We start from the raw sequence: 24,289 nt of genomic DNA on the forward strand, positions 1-24,289 counted from the left end.
GGGTAGAATTAAGATTAGAAATGATGAATTAAATCAAACCCAAAGTATTACCTTTTTAGAGTATTAAGTTTGGGAAAAATCTACATAGATTTAGTTCAAAAGTATTTGTAATATTTTGGCCAGGCGTGGTGGCTCACACCTGTAATCCTAGCACTCTGGGAGGCCGAAGTGGGTGGATCGTTTGAACTCAGGAGTTCAAGACCAGCCTGAGCAACCCTGTCTCTACTAAAAATAGAAAGAAATTAACTGAACAACTAAAAATACATAGAAAAATTAGCTGGGCATGGTGGCACATGCATGTAGTGCCGGCTACTCAGGAGGTTGAGGCAGGAGGATTGCTTGAGCCCAGGAGTTTGAGGTTGCTGTGAGCTAGGCTGATGCCATAGCACTTACTTTAGCCTGGGCAACAGAGTGTGACTCCGTCTTCAAAAAAAAAAAGTATTAGGATAATTTAGCATATTAGAATATCTAAAAAATTATCTTTGTTATTCCAATATAAAATGTGTAATGAAATAATTTAGACAAGATTTAAAGTAGAAAATATGAGAAAGTTCTACAAATTTTATTAATAATGATGGAATTTTTATGACAATCTGAGTCACCGTATTTTTAAGCTTAATTTATTTTAAACTACTTATAATTTAATTTAAATTATGTAAGAAAATTAAGTTAGGAAATCCTCCTTAAAAGAGATTGTTAAATTTCACTAGATTTTTTTATATTATTGCTTTTATCAATTAAGCATTCACTTTTAAAACCAAAGCAGCCTGGATGGTTTTTCTATGCACAAAACATTCCTCAAGAGCTTCATGAAACCCTCATTGACACTGACTAGTTGTCACTTGGTCCCACAGTTCCCTGCATCTCCCCATCTGCAAAATGCCCCACCACCTCCAAGAAGGATGGTGGGGGCCGCACTCCCCATGTGTCCATGTGTATGAGGCAAAGCTACCCCGTCATGGAAGAAGTCAGGCATGGCTTGGGGAGCAGGAACAAGCTGCACTCAACCCCACTCAGGCCACAGGCCAGCTGTCCTTGGGCATGGCCCAACCTGTACAACCGAATCTGGTGCCCTGGGCCAGCTGCAAATCTTCTCAAGATAGCATATGACACAGGCCCCTGCCACCTCCCAGCCTGTGTGCCCAGAAAGCACTAACCTCTCAGAAACTAGAATGACCTGCTGGATTTATCTTGGCTTCTGTGCTGCTTATTGTCTGAGAGGTCTTGGGCAATTGCTCAACCACAATAGACCTCAGTTTCCCCACCTGTAAAATGGGGATAACAATATAAATGTCAAGGACTTATGACAGGATTGGAGGATCCCGTTAGGCAGGGATCTGAAATCATAGTTCTTGATATTTGTAGAGTTCTTGGGTGTATTACACAAATAAGTCCTTTACTGTAATAACTGTAATAACAGTTTACTAAATGCTCACAGCTTCGTTACTTTGTCTCTCTCGACCCTCACGACAGCCCTGGGACCCCACTCTTGCACTGGTCTGTCGTGCTGCTTTACATGCTCCCGGTGCTGGTCTTTGCTTCACCCCCTTTTGCCCTTCAAAGCGCTGCCTGTCCTTGAAGGCTGAGCTCAGCACCACTTCCGCAAAGGTCTTGATGCCTGCGTCTCTCCACACTGGCTTCATGCACGCCCCCCTGCAGCGCCATTTCAGTCTCTCACAAACACAGGTATCTCAGTCACTGTCAGATTCCTCGTTAGACGGTGAGCTCCCTAAAAGCAGGAGCCATCCTCCTCACCTGTAGCCCTAATGCCCAGCACATGTCTGGAACAAAGAGGCCAAACAGAAAGATTTACAAATTACTGCTGCTCACACCTGGTTCCTCCTCTGTTCCACGGCCCCAGCCAGAAACGCAGAGTGGCATTTGATACCACGCTCTCCCTCAAACACGCACCCAAACCAAGCCCCGTCTATTGCAGCTTCTAACGTTTCTCTCTTGAATATTCCCACGTCTTTCCTTCCCTCTTCCCTTACCACCTGCTATGGCATCATCTCTCTGGGCCACTGTCACAGCCTCCTACCTGGCAGCCCCTATTCCCTCTATTCTTCCTCTCCTCCAATCCATTGTTCATGCAGAAATCAGAATGCTCTTTTAACAAAACAAACTTTATCCCATCCCTTCCCTGCTTACAAGCCCTAAATGGCTTCTCCTTGCACTAAGAGTAAAGAATAAAATCCGTTACTGGGCCCCACCTAGCTGGCCAGCCCGCTAGCCTGCCCCGCCCTGGACCCTCCCTGGCTTTGTGTCCCCAGCACCTCCCTGCCCCGGGGCTTCACTCTGTTCCTTCAGCATGCTCAGCTCCTTCCCTTTTTACAGCTTCTTCACATTCTATTATCTGCTCCTAGAATAGTCTCTTGTTCTCCATTCACCTGGCTAGTGCCTCCTCAGCCTGCCTCTCCCAGCTCCCTGGGGCATTGCCTGGGGAAAGGCCTCCCTGACCCCACAGTCAGGGCCAGCCCCTGCTACAGGACCTCCTAGTCTCTGGCACCTTCTTTCCTTTCCCTTATCTCAGCTAATCACTTGCATTCTTTTGCATTAATGTTTTCCCTACTAGACCGAAGTGTTCAGAGGGCAGGGACCAGGCAGTTTTGCACATTATTGTATCCTCTGTACCTAAAACAGTGTCTCCCCCAGGCTAGGCCTTGTTGAATGAAGGAATAATTGAGAGCTTTTTCTGTGCCAGGCTCTGTCCTATTTGCAAAACTCAATGTTCCACAGTTACATGAGACACACTAAGTCTTAGACACTTCATTTTCTGCCTTTCCTCCTGTTTCCATGGAGACAGGCAATGCCTCCTAAGTGCACACGCACTGGCATTGCTTCCATGCTTCATAGAATCTGGACGCAGGGTTACTGAGCCCTGTTCTTGACTAACTGGAGAAAGGACTTCATTCCCTCCCACTGATTCCTGTCCTTGCACACAATTCTAATGCAATAATCCACCCAGCTGTTTATTTTTCTTCCTAGATTGTCTCAAAGCAGCCCAGAGCTGGGGCAATGCTCCTGGCATAGAGCCCTGTTCAGAAATCAGGGAACCTGTGGACCCTGTCCTTGAGTCCCCTGCCTTCCCATATTTTCTGAGCAATAATTATGTGCCAGGCTTGGTGCTGGATGTTTCAACATGGGTGATTTCACATGATATAAAAGCAACCTGCTGGAGAGAAAGCACACTGACTGGGCTTGAATGCTGACTCCACCCTTGCTAGCCAGGGGATGGCATCTTGGCCCTGAGTCTCCAGGCCCCAGTTTCCTTATCTATAAAAGGGGGCTCCCACAGCCTACCTTCTAGGGAGGATTAGCTTGTGGGAATGCGCATGGCATGACCCCTGACAGACAGGTGATATTTGGTAATGTTAGTTCTAAAGAGGGCTCAGTGATCTGGTCCAACTGTCTTGCTCCAAGATGGGAAACTAGGCCCAGAGAGGGTGAGCGACTCTGCCACAGCCACATAGCTAATGGATAGCAGGTCCAGGACTAAGACGGGGGCCTCTCAACCATCCCATCAGTGTGGGGGCTGAAGGGGTGGAGCAAACTCGCTTGGAGCACAGATGGCAGGAGAGGGGAGCAAGGCGCAGGCTGATGGTGCCGAGGGGGCCCCGGCAGGAGGGGACAGCAGACAGCGATGTCACTGCTCTGTTCCCTTCCTCCCTGCGTCCAAGGGCTGTACACCAGCCCACAATTCTTGGATACAAACAAAGCTCCTAACAGTGATGGGAAATGCGGCTGCCCAAGGGGGATTGCCAAGGAAACCACCTTTGAAAGGCTCATTATTCTTACGAAGAATCTGCAGGAAACAAGGAGTTCTCAAAACAAGAACGCTAACAAGAACGCTCGCTCTGCCTCTGCCCCACAGGACTCTGTAGTAGCCTCAATTTTAGCAATTATCATGTTGTTTGGTAATTATCTGCCTCTCCTGCTAGACCGAGGGGCCGTGTTTTGTTCATCTTTGCATCCAAGTACCTAGCGCAGCGTCTGGCTTGTAGAGTACCTGGCACATGTCTGTGGGAGTAACTCGTGGCTGGTGTGTGGCTTTTTCTCTTTATTCTCTTTTATCCATTCATTGGACAAAACCTACTGAGCCCCTGTTCTGTTAGGCTCTGTGCTGGACCCTGACTTGAGGAGCCCCTAGTGTGGAGCAGGAGGCAGACCTATAAACACACTCCATGAACACAATGCCACCCGCCATGGGCAGGCACCACCGCCAGCCCAGGCCCCATGAAAGCACAATTCCACAGAACCAAATCGGAAGTGCGCAGGGCTGGAGGGACAGACCTGATGGGGCATGGGTCTCCTGGACCTGCACGGCCATCTCCCTGCCGGCTGGCTGCCCAGCCGCTGCCCTGTCCACCTAGGAAAGTGAGACCCACAGAACTGAAAGCCATTCTGCAGGTGTGACCTCGAAACAGGACACCTTCTCTGCCCCAGAGTCTATACCTCCATTGATCAGCTGCTCTTGCTGTCTCTCAGGCACACCAGGGCTGGCTGCCAGAACACTTCTCCCCATCTGCCTAGGAAACCCTTTCACAGTGACTGAAGATTCAACTCCAGAGCCTCCTCAGTGAAGCCACCTCTGACCCCCCACCTCCTTCTTCTGTGTTCCCACAGCCCCCGGTGGCCCCTCGCAGCAGGGGGTGCACCTCCCCCTCACATCAGATTGGGCCGTTTTGTAGCTGCCTCTCTAGACTCGGCTCTTTGAGTGCAGGGACCATGTCTGCTTCATCTGTTTCCCTCCTGCCCCTCTCCCTACCCTTCTCTCTCTGCCTCTCCCCACCCTCTGCTTCCTTCCTGGCTTCCACAAACATTTAGTAAATGCCTACTGTGTGCCACGTCACTGGCTACGGTGGAGAACCAGGGAGCTCTAGCACGGGGCTGGCACGCAGCAGGAGGCCCACCTTCCAAATGAGGAGTTTTCCAGTAGCTCGCACAAGATCAAATTCTAACCACCACATTTACTTGACATATAAATGTTTCCCTGTTTTCAACTGCCTTAGCATCTTTTTTGGTCTCCCTCAAATTATAACATCTCTTTAACATTTTCTAAGAGGACTTTACATACAACACGGCATTTGATTCTCACAACTGGAATCAGCCAGGCAGATAGGGATGGTCCTCACTTCCACCTTTCAGAAAGGGGCCAAGGCAATGCCAGGACCTTAACTGAGGAGCTCCTTCCTGTCTACACCATCCCTCATGGCTGTGCCTTCAAATATAGAGACTCCAAAGTTGTCGGCAGACACCTGAACTGGGTTGGGCTTGAGATGACCCTGACTGGTTCTGGCTGGAGCAGGTGCCTTCTGCGGGTCCCAGCTCAGAGCTCCCAGCCGCGTCTCCTGAGAGAGTCGCTCCCATGGCCCCAGCCCCCACAACCTGCCTGGCCAGCCCCCGTTTCCCTCAGCCTTTCCTGTGTCCACTGTACGAGGACCCCCTCAGGTGTACCTCCTGGGATTCAGCAGGATCTGGCAAAGAACAGTGGCATCTGGCCTAAGAGTGCTCATCTACGTTCACACCTGTAAGCCCCACCTGTGTGGCTGCCGGTCGGTCCACCAGCCCAGGGCCACACAGTCCACCCAGATGCGGCCCATGACCACAGAGAAAGCAGCTCAGACCAGCAAGGAAAGACACAGCCACCACAAGGCTTGATTCTGGGTATGGGGGCGGGGAGTGAGTTGTGCTGATCAAACTCAGCCTCTGTGACCTCCCTGTGACTCATTTCCACAGGCAGAGCATGTAGAATCATTGATGGCTTCAGTGCAAGCAAGGGACAGAATGAGGAGACTGTTTCAGGAGAACGCACGTCTTTACAACAGGAACCCTAGAGCTGGTTCCAAATACTGGACGAGGAATGGGTTTTTGAGTCACCCAAACCTGGGCTCAAATCCTGGCTCACCGTACAAGTCATGTGATTTTGTTACTCAATCACTGAGTTTTGATTTCTTTATGTATAAATGGAGATGATACCTATAGACTTTCTAACCTTATTGTGAAGATTAAATGAGACCAAGTGTGTAAAGGCCAAACAAACATTCATTCCCTTCCCTGAGTTGGCTGTGCCAACTCTGCATGTTACAAAGGCCAAACCAGAGACCCGGGGCAGGTTCCTAGTTCAGATCTTTCTCCACCACGCTGGGCTCCTTCCAGGCAGGGAAAATGGTTGTACTAGGTGGCTAGGTGATTTTGCTTTTCTGCCAGGTTCATTTATTTTTGCCATTGTTAAATATCTTTCTAGATTTGACCTGATAAGATCTGAACAATTCCTAGTTGTATAAGAAATATTTTTTAAAGCATCCTTGGTTGTTTTAATACCGGGAAGGCGAAGTCAAAGGCACAGCTGATTGTCCCAGTGGGCTGCCAGGAATCTGATAATCCTGCTAATGACCCTTTTTGAAATGTAAAGTGCTGGATTAAAGCAGCCAGACAAAAATGGCTCAGTTCTTGTCTAAGTCTGTGCTCCTGGGAACTTGCAAATCAATTTTTGTCCACTCCCAACCCCCATCTAAAGCAAAGGATAGGATCTCGAGCAATTAATCAAAATGGCTTCATGTGTCCAGAGGGAATCACTTCAAATGAATGTGTAATTGCAGAAATGGAATCTGCACCAGGTGATTTATAGGGTGTGCTCAGGGAGGAGGGGCCGATGAAGGGCTGAGGAAGGAGAGGAGGGCAGCAGGAGCCCTCACCAGATGGCCTTAATCTCAGGCCATTGTGTGGCAGGGGGAATGGGTTTAGCTCCTGTCGCTCCAACCACTACACTGTTTGGGACCAACGACAGTTACGTAACTGGGACGTGGTGGTCAGCAAAAGCACCATGAAATGAACTGCTGACAAGGGCGCTCCCCTGTCCAGCTCACAGAGGACCCCTGCATGTGTCCCCACGGGGCTGTCACAGCCGTCCTGTGAATCAGAAGCAGGTATCCGTTGCTGTCAGAGCTCTTACCATCTGCTATCCCAAACTCCGGAAGTAAACGTTCGGAAAACCCATTATCCCTCCTTGCTGGCCAAACCTCTTACTTCCTGAATTCGGGAAACAAATACATTTGAAGAGTGATGCACACTTGTATTCTCTTTGAGGCTTAAAGGAATTAAGAGACTGAGCCAAAGTCACATGGCTAGTAAATAGTATAGCTTGGATTTAGAGCCAGGCCTGTTGCTTAGAACTAGACGTGCCTATGGCATGCCACGGGTGGGGGCTGCCTTTCTATTATGCTAGAATTAAGAGCTTTGCACTGAGCCAGGGTGGGATTAGCCAACCTCTTAAGCTTGCCCTGTAACCAAGAGCCCATGAGTTTATAATGTTAGGACTATTTAGCAAAAAAGAACAGAGATACGCTGGCCTGAACAGAGGCTGGCCATTATAAAACCAGCCATTGACTGCTCTTTGCTGTTGCCATGAATTCTCTTAAAACCACCCCATTCACATGAGCAAGGATAGTTGTTGGGCAGAATAAAGCCTTGTGGAGGAATCACAGCGAATGTGGAGGCAGACGGTAAATATTATCACTCACTCACTCACTCCCTCACTCTCTCACTGTTCATTCAACAAACACTTTAGAAGACACTCTGTGGCATGCGTTGGGCCAGGAGCTAGGACTATAAAGATGAACAGAAGGACCTGGGCCTTGCCCTGGGGGAGAACAGACTGGTGGGGGGAACACACACATGAGCAGATAACACAGTACACGTGGCAAGTTCCATCATGAAGACACAGGGAGCTTCTTACCCAGCCTGGGAGGTGCAGGAAGGGCTTCCTGGAGCTGTCCCCTGAGCAGAGTCTTGAAGGATGAGTTAGCCAGGTGGAGAAGCAGGAGAAGGGCATTCTGGGCAGGTGGGGCAGCGTGGGTAAAGGCATGGAGGTGAGAAGCAGCATGGTGCACTGAGGGAACAATAAGCTTCTGCCACGAGGAGCCCGAGATGGTTTAAAGCAGGGTGTGACATGGTCAGATTCACGGAGTAAAGATCCCTCTAGCAGCTTAAACCAGTAGCAGTGGTGGTAACTAATTTGTCACAGCATCTGAACCTCCCCTGGCCCCAGATAAGAGGTCTGGAGCCGTCTGTTAAGATAGTTATATACAATATCAAGTTAACAAGTGATTGAGGCCCCCCACTTATATGAGGACGAGAGCCAGAAATTTAAGCTCCATTCTACTGGTAGAAGTAAAATGCACAAAATGGTGGTCTCTGATCCAACGCTTCAGGTACTGGATTGATTGATCTCGGAATCTCCAGTACCGAGTATATTCCTTATGAAGGAAAAATCTGTTGCACCATTCTGAATTTAATACCCACACATTTCAGGCACCCAATCAGTTAATTTAGTACTCAAAGAAAACTGTGTATTTGGTTGTGATGATTGGTCAGTATAGTCAAGATGTTTGTGCCAATTGTGTGAAGACACAATGCCATTCTTATTTTCCCTGGATTGGTAACTGGGTCCCGAGATGGAAAGAGGGTACTAGGTGAGCCTGCTGGGGGCTCTGCGAAGGCCCAGCCAAGGTGTGGCACTGTCAGGTTTGGGTTAGTTTTCGTTAGGACTCCCACTTGTCTGAAACCTGATTCATTTCAGGCCACCCAGTCTCCTTCAGGTGACGGAGAGACAGTCCAGGCCGTGGAGCAGGAGCCTGGGCTCCAGTGCCTCCTCCGTCGGTTTTCCAAGCCTGACCAGGCTGGCCAGGTGCCCTCCTCTTTGAGCTTCCCTTTCTTATCTGTCACCTGGGGCAAACACCTGCACCACAACCCTGGGAGGGTTCAGTGGAACGACACAGAAAGAAATGCCAAGATTGTAAGCAATCAATCCATAAATAAAAATTGTAAGAAAATTCTTATTTAGGTTCATGGACTCAAAGTAATTCAATAGCTGGAATTTTTTAAGAGTGATCTTCTCAAGAGTGTTTGCCTCAAAAAACTTCATAGATTATGGATAGTTAACTATGTATCTATCTATCAGAAAGAAAGTGAACACATATCTTTCAAGTGCTATACAAGGAGGGAAAGGGCCCGAAATGATGTGTTTGGTGTCTGCGATGAGTTGCCTACAACTATCATGTCATTTCATCCTCACTCTGCTCCTCTGAGTTGGGTATTTGTGTCTCCATTTTCAGAGGAGGACACCAAGGCTCCAAGAGGTTAATGAAACACACAGGTTGCCCAGCAGCCTGATTTCTAGCCATGAACCTTATAAACGCTTAAGTGCACTGCCAGTGTGAACAGTTCTCATGGTAAATAATAAAACATGTAACGGTGGGAATTCTAGTCCTCCCTGTTGTCACAGGTATTCCAGGATGGTCTCGGTGCTGTGAGGACACATGCACCAGATGGCAATGGGATGGGGGGTTTGCACCACATGCCTGGTTCTGCAAGGGTGGAGTCTAGGGCGGAGTCGATTCCATTCACTCGAGACAGCTGCCTCTCCTGTCTCAGTGGCCTCGGCTGCCCCAGATGCTGGCCTCAAGTAGGGCTGGGGTGGAGCCTTGCTTTAACGCAGATGGTCCACAGGCTGCATCCTAGACGAAACTTTTTTATACCTGTGGTCCTGAAAATGTGAACTGCTTTAAGACATATTTGCAGTAAAAGGGCCTTGGAACCACTGTGACATGCTAACAGAGTCTACAGCCCTTGTGAGATGGGCCTTGACACTTCCCAAATCTATGAGAAGCAGGTTATAAACTTTTAAACCCTAGTGGGGAAAAAAAAGGGGGGAAAGAGTTTCATTAAGAACACACAAACTTTAAGGAAGAATGAAAATACTTTTAGAACTAATTCAGCAACAACAGCCCATTTCAAAAAGAGAAGGCTGGTTTAATTTTGCTTGCTGTTTGAGGGAGGCAATGTGAGTGGCTTGCAGGGTTGCTTCCCGGGGCTCCGGGCAGCAACAGTCGCAGCAGGAACGGCAGGTGTATGCCCCTCTGTGGGAGCCCTGATCCGGTGGGCAGCACAGATGGAACCAATAAGGCTCCCCCTTCTCACCCTCTCTCTGCGCCTGAGCGGGCCCCACCTCCTCTCATTCTCCTGGGTTATTCTCTGTGTCTTCATATGTGTGTTTTCTGTGACTTTTCTCCCTGTGCCTGTTTCTGGCTCTGTATTTCTCTCCTTTCTTACCACCTCTTCCAATTCTTGTTTTGCCTCTCTCCCTTAACTGATCAAAAGAGAGTGAATAATATATATTTACATATTTGTTTTATTTATTGAACAGTTATTGTGCCCCATATGAAAGTAGACAGATGGGTGGGATGTTTTCTACTCATTTGGAAAACAAATACATAGTGGTTTTTTAATTACATGAATCTTAATCGATTCCTAACACTGCTTCCCCACCCCCAATAAACCCTGAGAAATCAGGGCCCACGCTAGGGCTCCTAGCTTAGAGCAAGAGGGGATCCGCAGTGTGCCCGATGCCCGGGCGAGGGGGAGCAGCATGAAGGGGGGGGCATGCAGGGTTGGGTGCAGTCTGGGCATGTGGAATGGAGGCCCTTTAGCAACCGCCCAGTCGCGTGGCACCAGCCCTCTCCACCACTGAGCTCTGCCACTCTCCAGCCTTTGCCTTGACCCTCCCCGAGTGAACTGCCTCCTGGAACCCGGCTCAGTTCACCTGGGGAACACCTACCCATCTGCTGATGCCCTCCCTGATCCACGAAAAGGGCTAGAATGGACTCCTCCTTCACACCCCACTGCGATCAGAGGCGGGGTCTCAGGCACCCTGGTTTCCCTAGTGCCCAGCATAGTGCCTGGCACATAATAGGTATTCAATCAACATATGTTGGAAAAATGAAGAGTAGAAGATCTCTTGTCTCCCTCTTTACTGGAAGGATAACAAAGTGGGCAAACTTGGCCTCAGCTCTCAGGTCCCACCCGGTTCCCATACTTTCCCATGCCTGGATCCGCTCACCTGCTGCAGGCCGCCCCTCACCTGCACAGCCCTCCCACTTCCCACAGCTCCCTCTGCCAGTCTGTGATCATCACCCCCCCCACCCCCCCTCCGTCCACAAGAACTCTATCCTTCATCTGCATTCCCAACTACCTGGTTTGTTGTCACCTCATTTGGGCCTCTCTTACGGCTGTTTAAGCACCCCATGTTAGGCACACACGCGACTATCACCCCCAGAACCCACACAGTGCACCAGCCCCACCCACCCCGAGGGTGGGACTTCCAAAATGACCATAGATTAAACAAGTGAAGTGAAGGCATCTCTGCCATCCCTTGGGAGGAGAAAAAGCCAGAACCAACAGTCCTGCCGGCAGACAGGAAGGGACAGGGAGCCAGACCCCGGCCTCCCGGAGTGGCAAGGCGGTGCCGAGTGCAGGCTGTCACTCTTCCCGGCAACATGGGATCAAAATGTTACACTACCTTGTTGGCCAGTGCGTCTCCCGGTCCATCTTCGCCTTTCCCAACACTTAGCTCTGACTGCTTGCAATTAGAATCTGGGAGGCAATCTAAAAGAGGCAAGCTGCTGCATTATGGAGACCCCAGGAAAACTGCAGGGCACAGCTCATCTTGTGGAGAGTGGCTCAAATGGCAAAGGTTGGTTCCTTCACCTACTCAGCTGGGCCTCACCAAGGAAATAAGATCAAGAAAGTGGTGTTTGTCTTTAGCATTTATTTATAATTGGAAAAATCGTTTGTTGGTTTGTTTTTCTGAGCAAGCACAGACCACAAGCACGTCACAATCAATTGGCTATACAGGAATATTTTTGTCATTCTCTTACTAACAGCAGGAATGAAATAGCACCAAGAGAGGTGTGCGCTACAGGTTTACATAGACAATCTGTGGTATGCAACAAAACCCAGGCCACAAAATCGTAATTAGACACTTCCTGTCTGCCTTGGGCAGGCAAAGCTGTGTGGGCTGAAGGGGAGTGAGGCAGAGAACAGAGCTGGGGGAAGCCAACGCACAGCTCCAGGGGCCACTTTTGCAGGCAGGGGAACAGCGGGGAAGCTCCGGCCCCAGCGCTGTCGCCAAGGGAGCATGGGGAAGCCATGGGGAAATACACGGAAACGGGCGGGACGGGTCTTGGAAGCTTGGTCACCTTCAGAAAGGCAACATCAAAACACTGCTTGTGGAACCAAAATAAGTTTCGTTCAGTACGTTAAGGATACAGAACGAGACTGGCTGAGTTTTATTTGTAAACAGTAGAAATCGAAGGACGTTTCTTGTCAATGAAGTGACACATTCAAGAGTCAAAGTAAACCACAAACTGGGTTTTCTCAGTGGGTGTGTTAAAAAGAAGGGATGCTGACAGGTTGGAAAAGACATCATTCAGGTCATCAAAAACCGCAGGCAGGGCAGGGTGGGAAATCTAGTCCCTGGGGCTGCAAGGGGGGTGGAAAAGCCGTGCGGCCCTCATGGCAGGCTACGATTTGGGCAACACCAACTTGACTCAGTCACAGGGATCCTTCTGGCTGTGTGGCTATGCAGACAGATTCATTCATACTGCCCACCACGTCTAGCACAGTGCCTGGCACACGGCACTCATTAAGTGAATGCCGAATGAATGATTCCTTGTGCACTGTAAACTGATTTGCTTGATCTGCAAAAAATGTATGGTTATTCTACAGAGAAATCCAAATTGTGGCTAACATCAACATGTCTGACTAATGTCAAATCTTGAGAGAATGGACAAACATTGGCAGATTCTCTGGATACAGTTAGGATCATGTTGGTAGGGTTCTCTGGTACACGTTAACATTAGCTGGCCAGTAGCTTGAATCAGTACTGAGATCTACCGTGTTTCCCTGAAAATAAGACCTACCCATAAAATAAGCCCTAGCAGGATTTCTAAGCATTTGCACAATATAAGCCCTACCCCGAAAATAAGACCTAGTGATGGGCTTGGCTACACAGCGTATTTGCACAACCTGTAAGAAGACGAGCAGCCCTTCTCATCTGCCCCATGAGAACTCTAATTGCTCGACATGAGAGATTGAGGCCAATGGTTCTAAAGGAAATAGAGTCGCAAGAAATTCAGGATGGAATTCGGGGTTTGGAGAGTTATAATAATGTTCCAGAAGAACACGATTTAACTATATTTGAATAAATGTAGATTGTTGTACCGTACTTAAAAAAAATAACACATCCCCTGAAAATAAGCCCTAGGGTGTCTTCTTGAGGAATAATAAACATAAGACCTTGTCTTATTTTCGGGGAAACATGGTACTCTAGTCATTTCCAGATAGGCATTCAAAAGTTGTGATTCATAAACATGAGACTTGCTAGCATTTCCTGTCTTCTTCCATACTTCTCCTCCCTCACAGCTTCATACCCTGAGAAAGAAAGGAAGGTTGCAGTGGGCCTGACCGAGCACTTCATTTCTAGTCTCCCTGTTCTGTTACTAATGGCCCGTGTCGCCATACGCTGAATTAATTGGCAAAAGACTTCTCAATCAGCCCACGGTGACAAACCAAATGGTGCAAACAGAGACCTTGCTGCCTGAACGGTCAGATAAGAGAGAGCTTGTGGAGGCTCCACTTCCTCCAAATCGGAAGGATCTAAAGGGACTCTTGAGGTCAGGAACTGTGAGACCTGCACTCTTCCCCACTTTCATTACAAAAGAAAAGAATGCCTGAGCACAGGCTTGGTGCTGTTCGGCCACCCAGCAGTTTCAGAATGCTGGGCACAGTAAAGACTTTAAGGACAGAAGAAATAAAGTGTGCTGAGCAATATACACATCTGCATTTGCAAATATAATTTCTCCGGTAGACATTTTGGGTTCCCTCACAAGCACTGGGGGTCTTACCACGACAACTCCCCCACTAATTCCTACAACACAACTTAGCACAGCTAAGGTGGCACTTGCCACCCCTGGGGGCTTTGGCCACATAGACACGAGACACAGAATACACTGAGAGCTGCTTTTATGCATTAATGAGGTCAAAGACGCTTGCCAGTCACTTAGCAGGGCACTCTCCTAGTCTGCAGTAAGTCACAGAAAGTCCCCTGCCCTGCCCTCGGCACCCCTGTCCTCTCCGAGGAGCAGAGCAGCAGCAGGGCAGGAAGGGAGAGCAAACATCGCCACACTTGCCACTACGTCTACATGCCCCTTGGGCTTCTCAGAAACGGAAAGCCACACCCTAAATACACTATCCCTACACCTTCAACAGTCTTCCTCAGCCACCTTTAACCAGCTGCTCGGCAAAATCAGCAGCAGTGGACAGGCAGTAAACAGAGGGACATCTCCTCATTTTTGTGACCTTCCTAGGACATCTGGAACACACCTAAAACACCAAACCCTTTTTCCACCCCTGGCCTAGTTTTAGTTATCAGGGGCATATCTGTTACTCAGCACGGCCACTGATAGGAAACTAAACACAGGCACACATTCCTAACAGAAGATTCTATGAAAAGATTACTTAACAGACACAACTCCATTTTATTGACATTAAGGCCAAGGTTGGTTTTTTTGTTTTTCATATTTCCACACATTTTGTCATCTGCTGCAGCCCAAGCTGAGCTTCTCTAGCACATGATAATTTTCCGAATTTTGGAAAAGAACACATTTACCTAAAGCTCAAAATCGATCAGTGACACAGGCCTTGGGGAACAGTAGGAGGAGACCCTGCAGACACTTCCAGGCACTACCGGGAGATTTGCTTCCCAGCCAGCTCAGAGTTGCCTCCCGCTGGGTCTGGCCTGCCTCCCTTGTCAGCATGGGGTCACACTGACAGGGGAGGGCACAGCCAGCGGGCAGAGCTTCCTGGTGTTCCTGGGGCTGGTGGCCTGGTGGCCTGGATGCCTGGGCCACCCTCAGGAGGAGGCATGCCACTCGATCTGTGAAGCAGGATCCCTCCATTAAAAAAAAAAAAACCAAACCAAAGAGCTCCTGGAACACTCAGGACCAAGGCAGATGAGAAGCCTCTAATTAATTTTGTGGCCTTTTTTCGTTTGTTGGTTAAAAAGAGAGAGAGAGGGAGAGAGAGAGAAGAGTAAAAGGAAAGTGCGGTGAAATTTACTCTTTCGCCTCAGCCAGTTTATTGTTCATCTCTTTGCTTTGCTCCTTGTCATCGGGTTTGGCGGCACTGGGGCCCTCTGCGCTCTTTTTCTTGGCGGCCTGGCCCGACACCGCCTGCTTGTCTTTGGCCTTCCTCAGAGGCTTATGGCTCGCTGAGGTCTTTTTTGGTTTGGAACTCTGAACACTAGGTTTCTCCACCTGCACGGAGAGACAGACAGACCGCAAATACAGAAACACAAAAGGGAGTGGGAGAGAGAATTTAGAGAGGAGACATTATTAATTAAAAATAACGGGAATGGGAGTTTGGCACTGATGGAGCACAGTGTTTAAAGTATTTCCAGTGACACCGGGGCATTTGGCTTCTTCTGTCTGAGCTCACTCACTGCTCAGTCACGTTGGCAACGTTCACTGGCCACACGGGTTCCCTTCCCCGGCCAGTCCTTCCCCTGGAGCCCCCCAGAGGAAAGTGGGCTCTGCCGCTATTCTGCAATATCTGATGGCCCTGCCTGCGGGAAGTCTAGACCTCATCACCTTGTTCAACTCGGGCAAAGGCATATGATTTGCTTTAGTCAGTGAAATGTAAGATGTGACATGGGTCACCTCCAGGCAGAAGATTCCAGAGTCAGTCTGTGCTTCCCACTGCTCTCTTTTCCTCTGCCACAGAGAGAGGCTTCGCCATCACTCTGAGCCCCAGACGGAAGAGGCAACGAGGAGTAGAGCAGCAGCCGACTTATGGTGGACATGGATTAATAAGTGAACCTCTGTTGACATAAGATGCAGAGATTCTGGGCTGGTTTCTTACTACAGCCCCAGCTGGCCTTGCCCTGTTTCCGTCCTCTAGGATGGTGTGCCGGGGGGTCTCCAGCCTCAGCTAGGCCCTCTGTTCCTCTCTGGCTGGCTCCCTGGCTGTTTCCCCCAGGGCAGCTGTTCTAAGCCCACTCCACTCTCTCTCAGCTCTCCCCTCTAGCTCTGCCCCTCATTCTAAGTAGATGGCCTCACCCCCACTTCCTTAGAGAAATCTGTAGCCACTGGGCACGATTCCTCAGTATGGCCCCTGTCCATGTCTAGATCTGATTTCCACAATATTCCATCCGTCCTCCCCTAAACCTTCTTTTGCCCCCATGCCAATCCCATGTCCCAGGCCCCCTAATCTGTGGATAGACAGAGCTGACATTGGGCCTCACAGGCTAGCTTGTTCGCTCACTGAGGGCCAGTGGTTTTCAGTCCCCCCTGATCTGTAATAAGGTAACCAACGGTCCTGGTTTGCCTGGAACTGAGAGGCTTCCTGGAACATGAAACTTTCAGTGCTAAAACTGGAAGAGCCCCAGGTAAACTGGGTCGGTTAGTTACCTTACCCATAAACTGGCCCTGGGCCAAATAGGAAATTCCAGTCAAGGGCAAGACTTTAGGACAAAAGCAAATAAGAGGCTAATTAGGTTTCAGAGCTGTTGAGGTTCTCACTTTCTCCTATTATCATAGGAGAGAGGATATGTGCACAGTTCCATGGGTCTGACGTCAGAGAGTAAGCTGGGCTGCTTGGCACATATGGTCCTGGCTTCTCTGGCTATAGCTCCAAGGTGCTTCTCCCGCGTGTGAACCCATGCTGAGGTGCAAGTAAGGCAGGGTAGTGTTATCACAGGAAAACCCGAGTCCACTTTCACACACTGTTTTAGTAACAAATTATTGGGAACAGATCTTGCCGCTGATGCAGCAGCTGGTGGATGGTGTTTCTCCAGGAAGGTGACAGAGGGCAGGCACTCTTCAAGGACTGGGGAGGGAAGAAAGGGCCCAGTGGCTGAGCCAGGCTGAGGTGGGCTGGGTGGGAAGGAAGCTGGGCAAGGGGCCCGCAGTGCTGGGTGGGCCTTCGGGGGCAGAAGCACAGCTATGTTGTTAAGACAAGGGGATTTAGGGCCCAGGTGAGATTCTTCTGCCACTCTTTTTCTGGACTTCTCAAAATCAGAAGCCAGTTCTCTGGAAGTCTGCCAGCCTTTAAGCTGTTTTTATTCAGGTAATGCTCCCTTTTAACAAATTCCCTTTGAATTTAGCAAAGCTTTTTGTTGAAGAGGCCCCTGGGTCTCAGTGTGCTGAAGAGGAACCCAGGGATTCATTAAAAGGAGCCCTGGGGGGCTGGGCCAGAGTTGGCAGTAGGCCACCCCCATGCTTCACTGCGGCTAACCTTCCAGTCCGCACAGCGCTGATGGGCTCTCGCAAGGCCTGGCTCACCTTTGGGGGCTCCTTGAAAGGCTCGCTGTAGAGGCTGCGTATTCTTCTGCGGTCGGTGACCTTGTTGTCAGCTGCTGTTGGCTTGTTGGCCTCTCCTTTGAACTGGGCACTATAGCTGGTCTCGTGGGCCATCTTATCATCTGGGGGCTTGTACTGGGATTTGGCTTTTATCGGTTTCACAGGCTTGATGTCCGTCCAGGCTTTGAATTCATTCCTGTCAAGTCAAAGAAAGCAAAAGTGATGTGAAACATCCAGCACTATTGCCTGGCAATAGTGCTCCTAACACAGGGCCGCGAACACAGCGAGCTCACAATCAGCGCTTGTGGCACTGAAGTGTGGCTGGAGGGTCAGCTTCTCTTTCCTCATGAACAGGGCAAGCTTTCCTTCTTGCAAAGTTGACCCAGGTTGTGGCAACAGCAGTAGTGCCTTGGAGAAAGAGCTCAGGCTCCCCGGTCCACACCGTGTGGTCCTGGGCAGGCAATTCTAAACTTCGGGCCTCGTTTTCCCACTCTCTAAAATAAGGCTGAATAAACCCAACCCATTCAATCATTCGTGAGTTCAACAGATATTGAATGTCTGCTATGTGCAAGGTTAAAGAGTTGTGAGATTAAATGAGATAATACATTAGGCATACGCACTGCCTGATATATTGTGGTCTATCAACAAACGCCAATTCCCTTCCCCTGCTTTTTCATAATGAAGAACTTTTGTTGTCCAGAATCCTTAAGGATAATTCCTCCCTTTAAATAGCAGAGAGCTTGCTTCTTATAGTGCTAGAACTTTAACAATCTTAATCACTTTAGACGAACATCCTTGTCTAAATGTTTGTAGATCTGGAGCAAAATGTACTGAATATAATTTGGTTATCACAACCAGGACTAGTGTTGGGATATGTATGTGTAGGAGAGTCTTTTTATTATTATTATTGAGACAGAGTCTCCTCTGTTGCTGCAGCTAGAGTGCCATGGTGTCATCATAGCTCACAGCAAACTCAAACTCCTGTGCTCCAGTGATTCTCCTGCCTCAGCCTCCCGAGTAGCTGGGACTTACAGGTGGATGCCACTAAGCCCAGCTAATTTTTTCTGTTTTTTGTAGAAATGGGGTCTCACTCTTGCTCAGGCTGGTCTCAAACTCTTGACCTCAAAGGATCCTCCCAGACTGCTAGGATTATAGGTGTGAGCACACCAGGCCAGGAGAGTCTTGTTGTGCTTTGGTGTGAATGGCTATTGGTCCTTACCCTGAATGATTCTCATCTACTACTTTTTTGAGTCAACGTGTCAGTTTTCTTGTTCTCAGCAATCCCTCTCTGGGTTTCTCATCAGCTGTTTCTGAGAGTGGGGAGCGTAGAGGAGGAGCTCCTATCCCAGCCCAGGAGTAGGGGCTGGTTTCTGGAGTGCAGTCAGAGACAATAACAGAGAGTTGGCCAGAGAGTGGGGACTGGGTTCAAGGCAGATTGAGTAACACATACAGAGGCTCACAAGTGGCAGGGCCCCTGTGGGACCAGCAGGCAGTTCGGGTGGCTGGGTTCATGTTTAGTGGGGAGGGCACAAGAGGCTAGACAGACCACGGAGGTCCTACCAGCCACGCTGAGGGGATGTCTGCAGTGTAACAAGGAGCTGCCAAATGATTCCCAGCTAAGCATGAGTGAGGCCTGATTAGTTTTAGAGAGGAGAATGTTGGTGTAAATGATAGACAGAAGGGGAGAGTGGAAGCGGGAGGCCAGGCAGGAGGCTGTGCAGTGAGGCAGGGGGAAACCAGGACAGTGACAGTGGGGGTGGAGAAAAGGGCACTGGCTCAAGAGGGAGAATGGATAGGACTTCAAAGCTCATGAGCTGTGGGAGGCAAGGGCCAGGGAAAGTTGGGGGGACTCCAGGACTTTGGCTAGTGGTGCCACCCACTGAGATGGGGAGCCTGAGGGGACAATAGGATTTGGGACAAGAGTTGAGACCCTCTTGATCCTGTTACTACTGGCATCCCACGCACCCTGGCAGCAAGGCTGCTTTTGGATCCTTTCTTCACCTCTCCTCCTCCCTTCTCTACCTTCTCCAGGTTCAATCAGATTTCCTGACCTGACTTCTGAACCATTTTGGCTCCACATACAGGCCTAGGGCTGGCCCAGGGTACATGTGGGACTCTGGCCACCACTACCTGCCGAAGGCTCCAGGCCCTCCCTCCTTCCTCCTACCCTTCAGAACCAAAGCCTTGCCTGTTAGATTGGCTCCCAATACCTGGGCCTGGGTCTCCCAGTGCCAAACCAGTAACAGCCTGGCTCCCTAACATACGATGGCAGAAACCTGGATTCTCTGTCCTACCCTCACCTGTTTCCAGAATTAGGACTGAGATAGGCATACAATGTCCCTAAGCATTCTTTCTGGGTCACCTTTTGCAGGCCAGACTCTGCGGCCTTCTGCATCTCTGCAGCGGCCCCTGTAGGCTGGGAAGTGTCTCACTTAGAAACATTATCTGTGGGATGTGTCCCTGTGGGAAAAGTTTGGTAACCCTTGATCTTGAACAACTCTGGTACTTCGTCTTCATATGAGACCTTATTAATGAGCTCCATAGTAGGTTCACTGTAATCATGATAGATTTAGGTTTAAGCCCAAATTCCATTTCTCTGAACTCTCCATAAAACCTCCTATGGTCACATGCAACAACTATCATATGTCATAAAAATAAAATTAGCTACCATTCATTAGTTGCCTTGTATAACCTGGAGGGTTTTTTTTTTTGGCTGTTTTTGTTTTTGTATATTCTCTATAACCCTTACAACAATTTTGAGAAGGAGGTAGTATTATATCTCTTTTATAAAGGAGGTAACCGAGGCTCAGAGAGGTTAAGTGGCTTGCATAAGGCCACACAGCTGGCAAGCAAGGCAGTTGGGATCTGAGCTCAGAGCAGTCAGGCCCCACAGCTCCCCACTGCACTTCAGCAATGAGCTAAAGCTGCAGTGTGCTCCGCCTGTCCTCACGGGGGGTGCCAGTGCAGGGGTCCAGCCTGCTGTCTGCGATGCTGTGGAGGGTTATAGGACACAGAGTGGACCGGATGACCCTGAGATGCTTGACTGACAGCAGTACGGGTCGGTCATGTCCAGTGCCTCTTGCCAGGGGTTCATGGTCCCCTGTAATATGATCTCCCCTTCCTTTGCAACCATATTTTTGCTTGATCATTCATTTATTCACTCATTCCTTTGGCATGTGGCAAACACCAGCCATGAGCATGGCATGTGGCCCACAGGGATGTATAAGCCATGGTTGAGGTGTCTACAGTCTTCTGAGTCAGGAGCTGACCATGTATAACCCTAAGAAAAGATGGAATGAATAAAATGGGACCAAGTTCAGAGAGAAAGAGGGAAAAGAATGCTTAATTCTGACAGGGGTGAGGTCTTGGGAAAAGAGCATTGAAGGATGTAGACAGAGAAGTGGATGAAGCGAACTTAGGCACCAGTCTGAATGGGGGTGGCAGGTTCAGAGAGCAGGTGAACTGGTCGGGGTAGGGGCTCAGGGTGCAGGAAGGTGGGGTCTTGGAAAGGTATACAAGGTGAGTAGGCTGGGTAGGGGCTGAGGCCAGGCTGTACAGAGCCTGGAATGCCAGTTTTGCATGCATGTGGTAGGCCTGGGAGGCACTGAAAGTTTCTAGCAAGGCAGCACTGTTCTCCATCGATGGAGCCCTCCTCCTATCAGACTGCCCCACTTTCAATTATTCTTTAAGGGCTCTCTTCTTCCAGGAACTTCTCCTGGGTTACTCAGCCCAAAGTTTTCCATCTCTTGGTTCCTGGCCCTTTTACTGTACTGGCCAACTTGGTGGCCACTGTGCAGTTTCATGCTGTTCTTCGGTTCTTTCATGAGTCCATTTTGTGTCTCTTAAGGGATAAAATGCTTAATAGAAAATTCATCATAGAATCCTACTTTTGAGTCCAGTCTCAGTTGCATGGCTGCAAAGGATATCCTGGATCAGACCTCAGGTTCGGGGTGGAGCTGCACTAGGACCCCAATCCCCAGCGGTCCCACCAGCTCTTCCCACGCTCAGGCTGCCACTCAGGGCCACACTCTGTATCTTCCTTACATTCTTCACAGGATTTAAGGGCTTGGAATTCAGTGGGCAGTTAATGCAAGTAGCGACTGTCTGATTTCATTTCTGGTCAGCTCATGTCACCTCCTTCTGGGCCTTTCCCTCCATATGCGACAGGCACTTGCTCCTAGGTGGCAAAGGAATATCTGAGTCCAAAGCCCTGCCCCTCCAACCATCTCACACTTGGCAGTGGGTGTGTAACCCAAGCTTCCTTGGGGTCCCTCAAGCTCATGGCCACTTTGGCTCGTGACAGCAATCACAAGCAAGCACTTCCCCTCTGCCAGTTTGGGTGTACCCCACAGTGAGGCTCTGGGCACACTGGGAGGGCCCCACATGTGCAGGCTGCTAGCCCTCCCAGAGATGTTCCTCGTGTCACGGCTTCTTTTGTGTCATGAAGTGTGTAAGTCACAGGGACAGGATGACCTCCAACTGTATCACCGAAGGCCACTGTCCCCTCACAACGGATCTACTGGTGAAACCTGTTATTTGAGACTTGATGCTTAACTTATCTCCTACACCATCCCCGTGGGAACAGAGGAGGGTCTGTGACTATGAGGTCCCCCCGTGGGTGGGTAAACTGCAGACGAGTAGGCTCAATTAATATATTTTGATCTGGGTTTAAAGGACTCCTGTATGGCTCATTTGTGCTGGGAAAATCTATGGGGAGAAGGCTGGGCTGGCCTCCAATGCCCTACCAAGGAATGGCAGAGCCAGGCCCAGTTTGAGCTATTTCATGGAGACTTGGTGGGCAAGGTTTTTGGGTGTTAATGCCCCAGAACCTTTGAAGAGCTGCACAGTCACATTCAGAGCAGCTGATTAAGCAGGACTTTGGGATCTTGCTGGCCAGGCCAAGTTTTCAAAGTAGTCAACAAACACTGTACCTTCAACCCCTCCTGTCCAGTCTCTCTGTCCTGCCTCACTTGGGGCCTTGATACCTCCCCCTCCCTGGACCACGCCATCAGAGTCACGGCATCAGAATCCTGATCCCGTCTCCTTACTTCTGATTTATCTGGCACAAGCACAGGATAAATATTCCACCAGGCCAGCTGAGAGCATGCTGCTTCCCAACTAAAATACTCCAACAGATTCCAATTTCCTTCAGTAAGGAGTCCAAAGTTCATCTTCCCAGTTTCCACATGCTATGATTCCTCAGGATGACATGCAGGGCCCTGTGACTTGGCCCCAAGTTACCTTTTCAGCCTTATTTCTTTATCTTCATCAGTCATTTCATAAGCATTTTCTGTGTGCCAGGCACTGCATGACGCTCTTTCAATGCATTACCTTAGGTGATCCTCACAAAAACCCTTTGCAACTGGCACTTTCACATTTTGCTGATGACAACACTGGCCCATGCTGCCCTTCCCCAAACACACACTGCGTTTCTCTACCACTGAGATTTTTGCTCATGCTGCTCCCACGTCTGGCACATTCTCTTTTCCACAGCTCCCCAGCTGAATTAGCATGTTCTTCTCTGCCCTGCCTCTCTCTGCAGTGCTCACTGTGCTCTGCTTTACAGCGACCTACCTGTGCGGGTAATTTTCTTCCCTGCCAGACGCTGCAATCACTGAGAATAGGACTGTCCTTTTGCATCCATATAACCCTCACTGTGTCTAGGACAGGGATGTGGACTGCAGCTTCCACCTCCCCTGGGCTCCCCCCGCCAGGGAGGGGACATACAGAGTTGTACCACAGCACCTCGTGGCATTCATGTCACTTTCCAGAATATGTTCACAAATTCTTTGATACTCCTACCTTAGGTGGAACTTAATTCCCTTCTCTTGAATGTGATTGGATTTGGTGCCTCACTTCTAACAAACAGAAGATAGTGGAAGTGATAGTGTGCAACTTCTGACAGTGGGCCATTAAAGGCATCGCAGCCTCCTCCTTGTTCTCCCTCTGGGATCTCTCTCTCGGGGGCCACAAGCTGCCATGTCATGAGGACACTCAAGGAGCCTCTGTGGACAGGCCTATGTGGGAGGAACTGAGGCCCCCTGCTAAAAGCTGTGCAGTGAGCAATCTTAAAAGTGAATCCTAGGCCCAGGAAAACCTTCACATGACTTCATGAGGGACTCTGAGCTATTAATAGAACCGCCAAGCTAAGCTATTCCTGGATCTCTGACCCTCAGAAACTATACGAGATAATAAATATTTACTGTTTCAAGCTGCTAAGTTTCGGAGTAATCTATGACATAGCAACAGATTCTAATACAAACCCCAATCAGAAATTTCTCTTCCCATCAAAAAGGTTTTAAAACACTCTTGCTTCACCTCAGCAAGGCAGAAAACACCAGTGTGAGCAGAGGACAGAAATTCAAGTTCCCGGCAGAGCTGCAGCACCAAGGTAATGGAGAGAGGTCATGCTCTGGACATAAGAAAGCAAAAGTGAACAGTCTGCAGCCGTCATTAGAAGGGAGCAAAGCCTCCTACGCAGCCAGGCTGATAAAGATGCACTTGCCTTGGGGCCGGGTCATAAACGGAAATCAAGAAACACAGGCCATCACAGGAGAAAATGATGTCCCAGAGCACATAACATATGTGCAGCTCAGGGAAGGTCAGACAGAGGTTAAATAGGTTGAGGGTCAGTGCAGTAGCTCATGTCTGTTATCCTAGCACTTTGGGAGGCCAAGGCGAGAGGATCACTTGAGGTCAGGAATTCAAGACCAGCCTGAGCAAGAGCAAGACCCCTGTCTCTACTAAAAAGAGAAAAATTAGCTGGGTGTGGTGGCATACGCCTGTAGTCCCAGGTACTTGGGAGGCTCAGGCAGGAGGATCATTTGAGCCTTAGGAGTTTGAGGCTGCAGTGAGCTATGATGACGCCACTGCAGTGTAGCCAGGGCGACAGAGTGAGATCCTGTTTCAAAAAAAAAAAAAAAAGGTGAGAAAAAGCATAGAGCCTGTGCTGGAACACAGACGGTGGGATCCTAAAAAGAGAACGAGTTCTGGAATGAGATACACCTGGGCTGTATCCCAGCCATAACCTGAGGACCAGGTCTCACCTGCTCTGAACATTGGGGAACTCATTTGTGAAGGATTTGCACGAGGCC

At 49.3% G+C, this 24,289-nt stretch overlaps 1 protein-coding gene across 1 annotated transcript in view; it reads right to left on the reverse strand.

Moving 5' to 3' along the window:
* Positions 1 to 24,289, reverse strand: part of MAP6 (microtubule associated protein 6) — an 80,300-nt gene that overhangs the window by 4,795 nt on the left and 51,216 nt on the right. Inside the window, exons 2-3 of the mRNA XM_076002320.1 lie at positions 17,178 to 17,391; positions 14,956 to 15,152 (exon numbers count right to left, since the gene is read on the reverse strand). Coding sequence (XP_075858435.1) covers positions 14,956 to 15,152; positions 17,178 to 17,391 — 411 coding nt within the window. The remainder of the gene's footprint in view (positions 1 to 14,955; positions 15,153 to 17,177; positions 17,392 to 24,289) is intronic.

Source organism: Microcebus murinus, chromosome 4, assembly GCF_040939455.1.
Source record: "Microcebus murinus isolate Inina chromosome 4, M.murinus_Inina_mat1.0, whole genome shotgun sequence".
In the NCBI taxonomy this organism is placed as follows: domain Eukaryota; kingdom Metazoa; phylum Chordata; class Mammalia; order Primates; family Cheirogaleidae; genus Microcebus; species Microcebus murinus.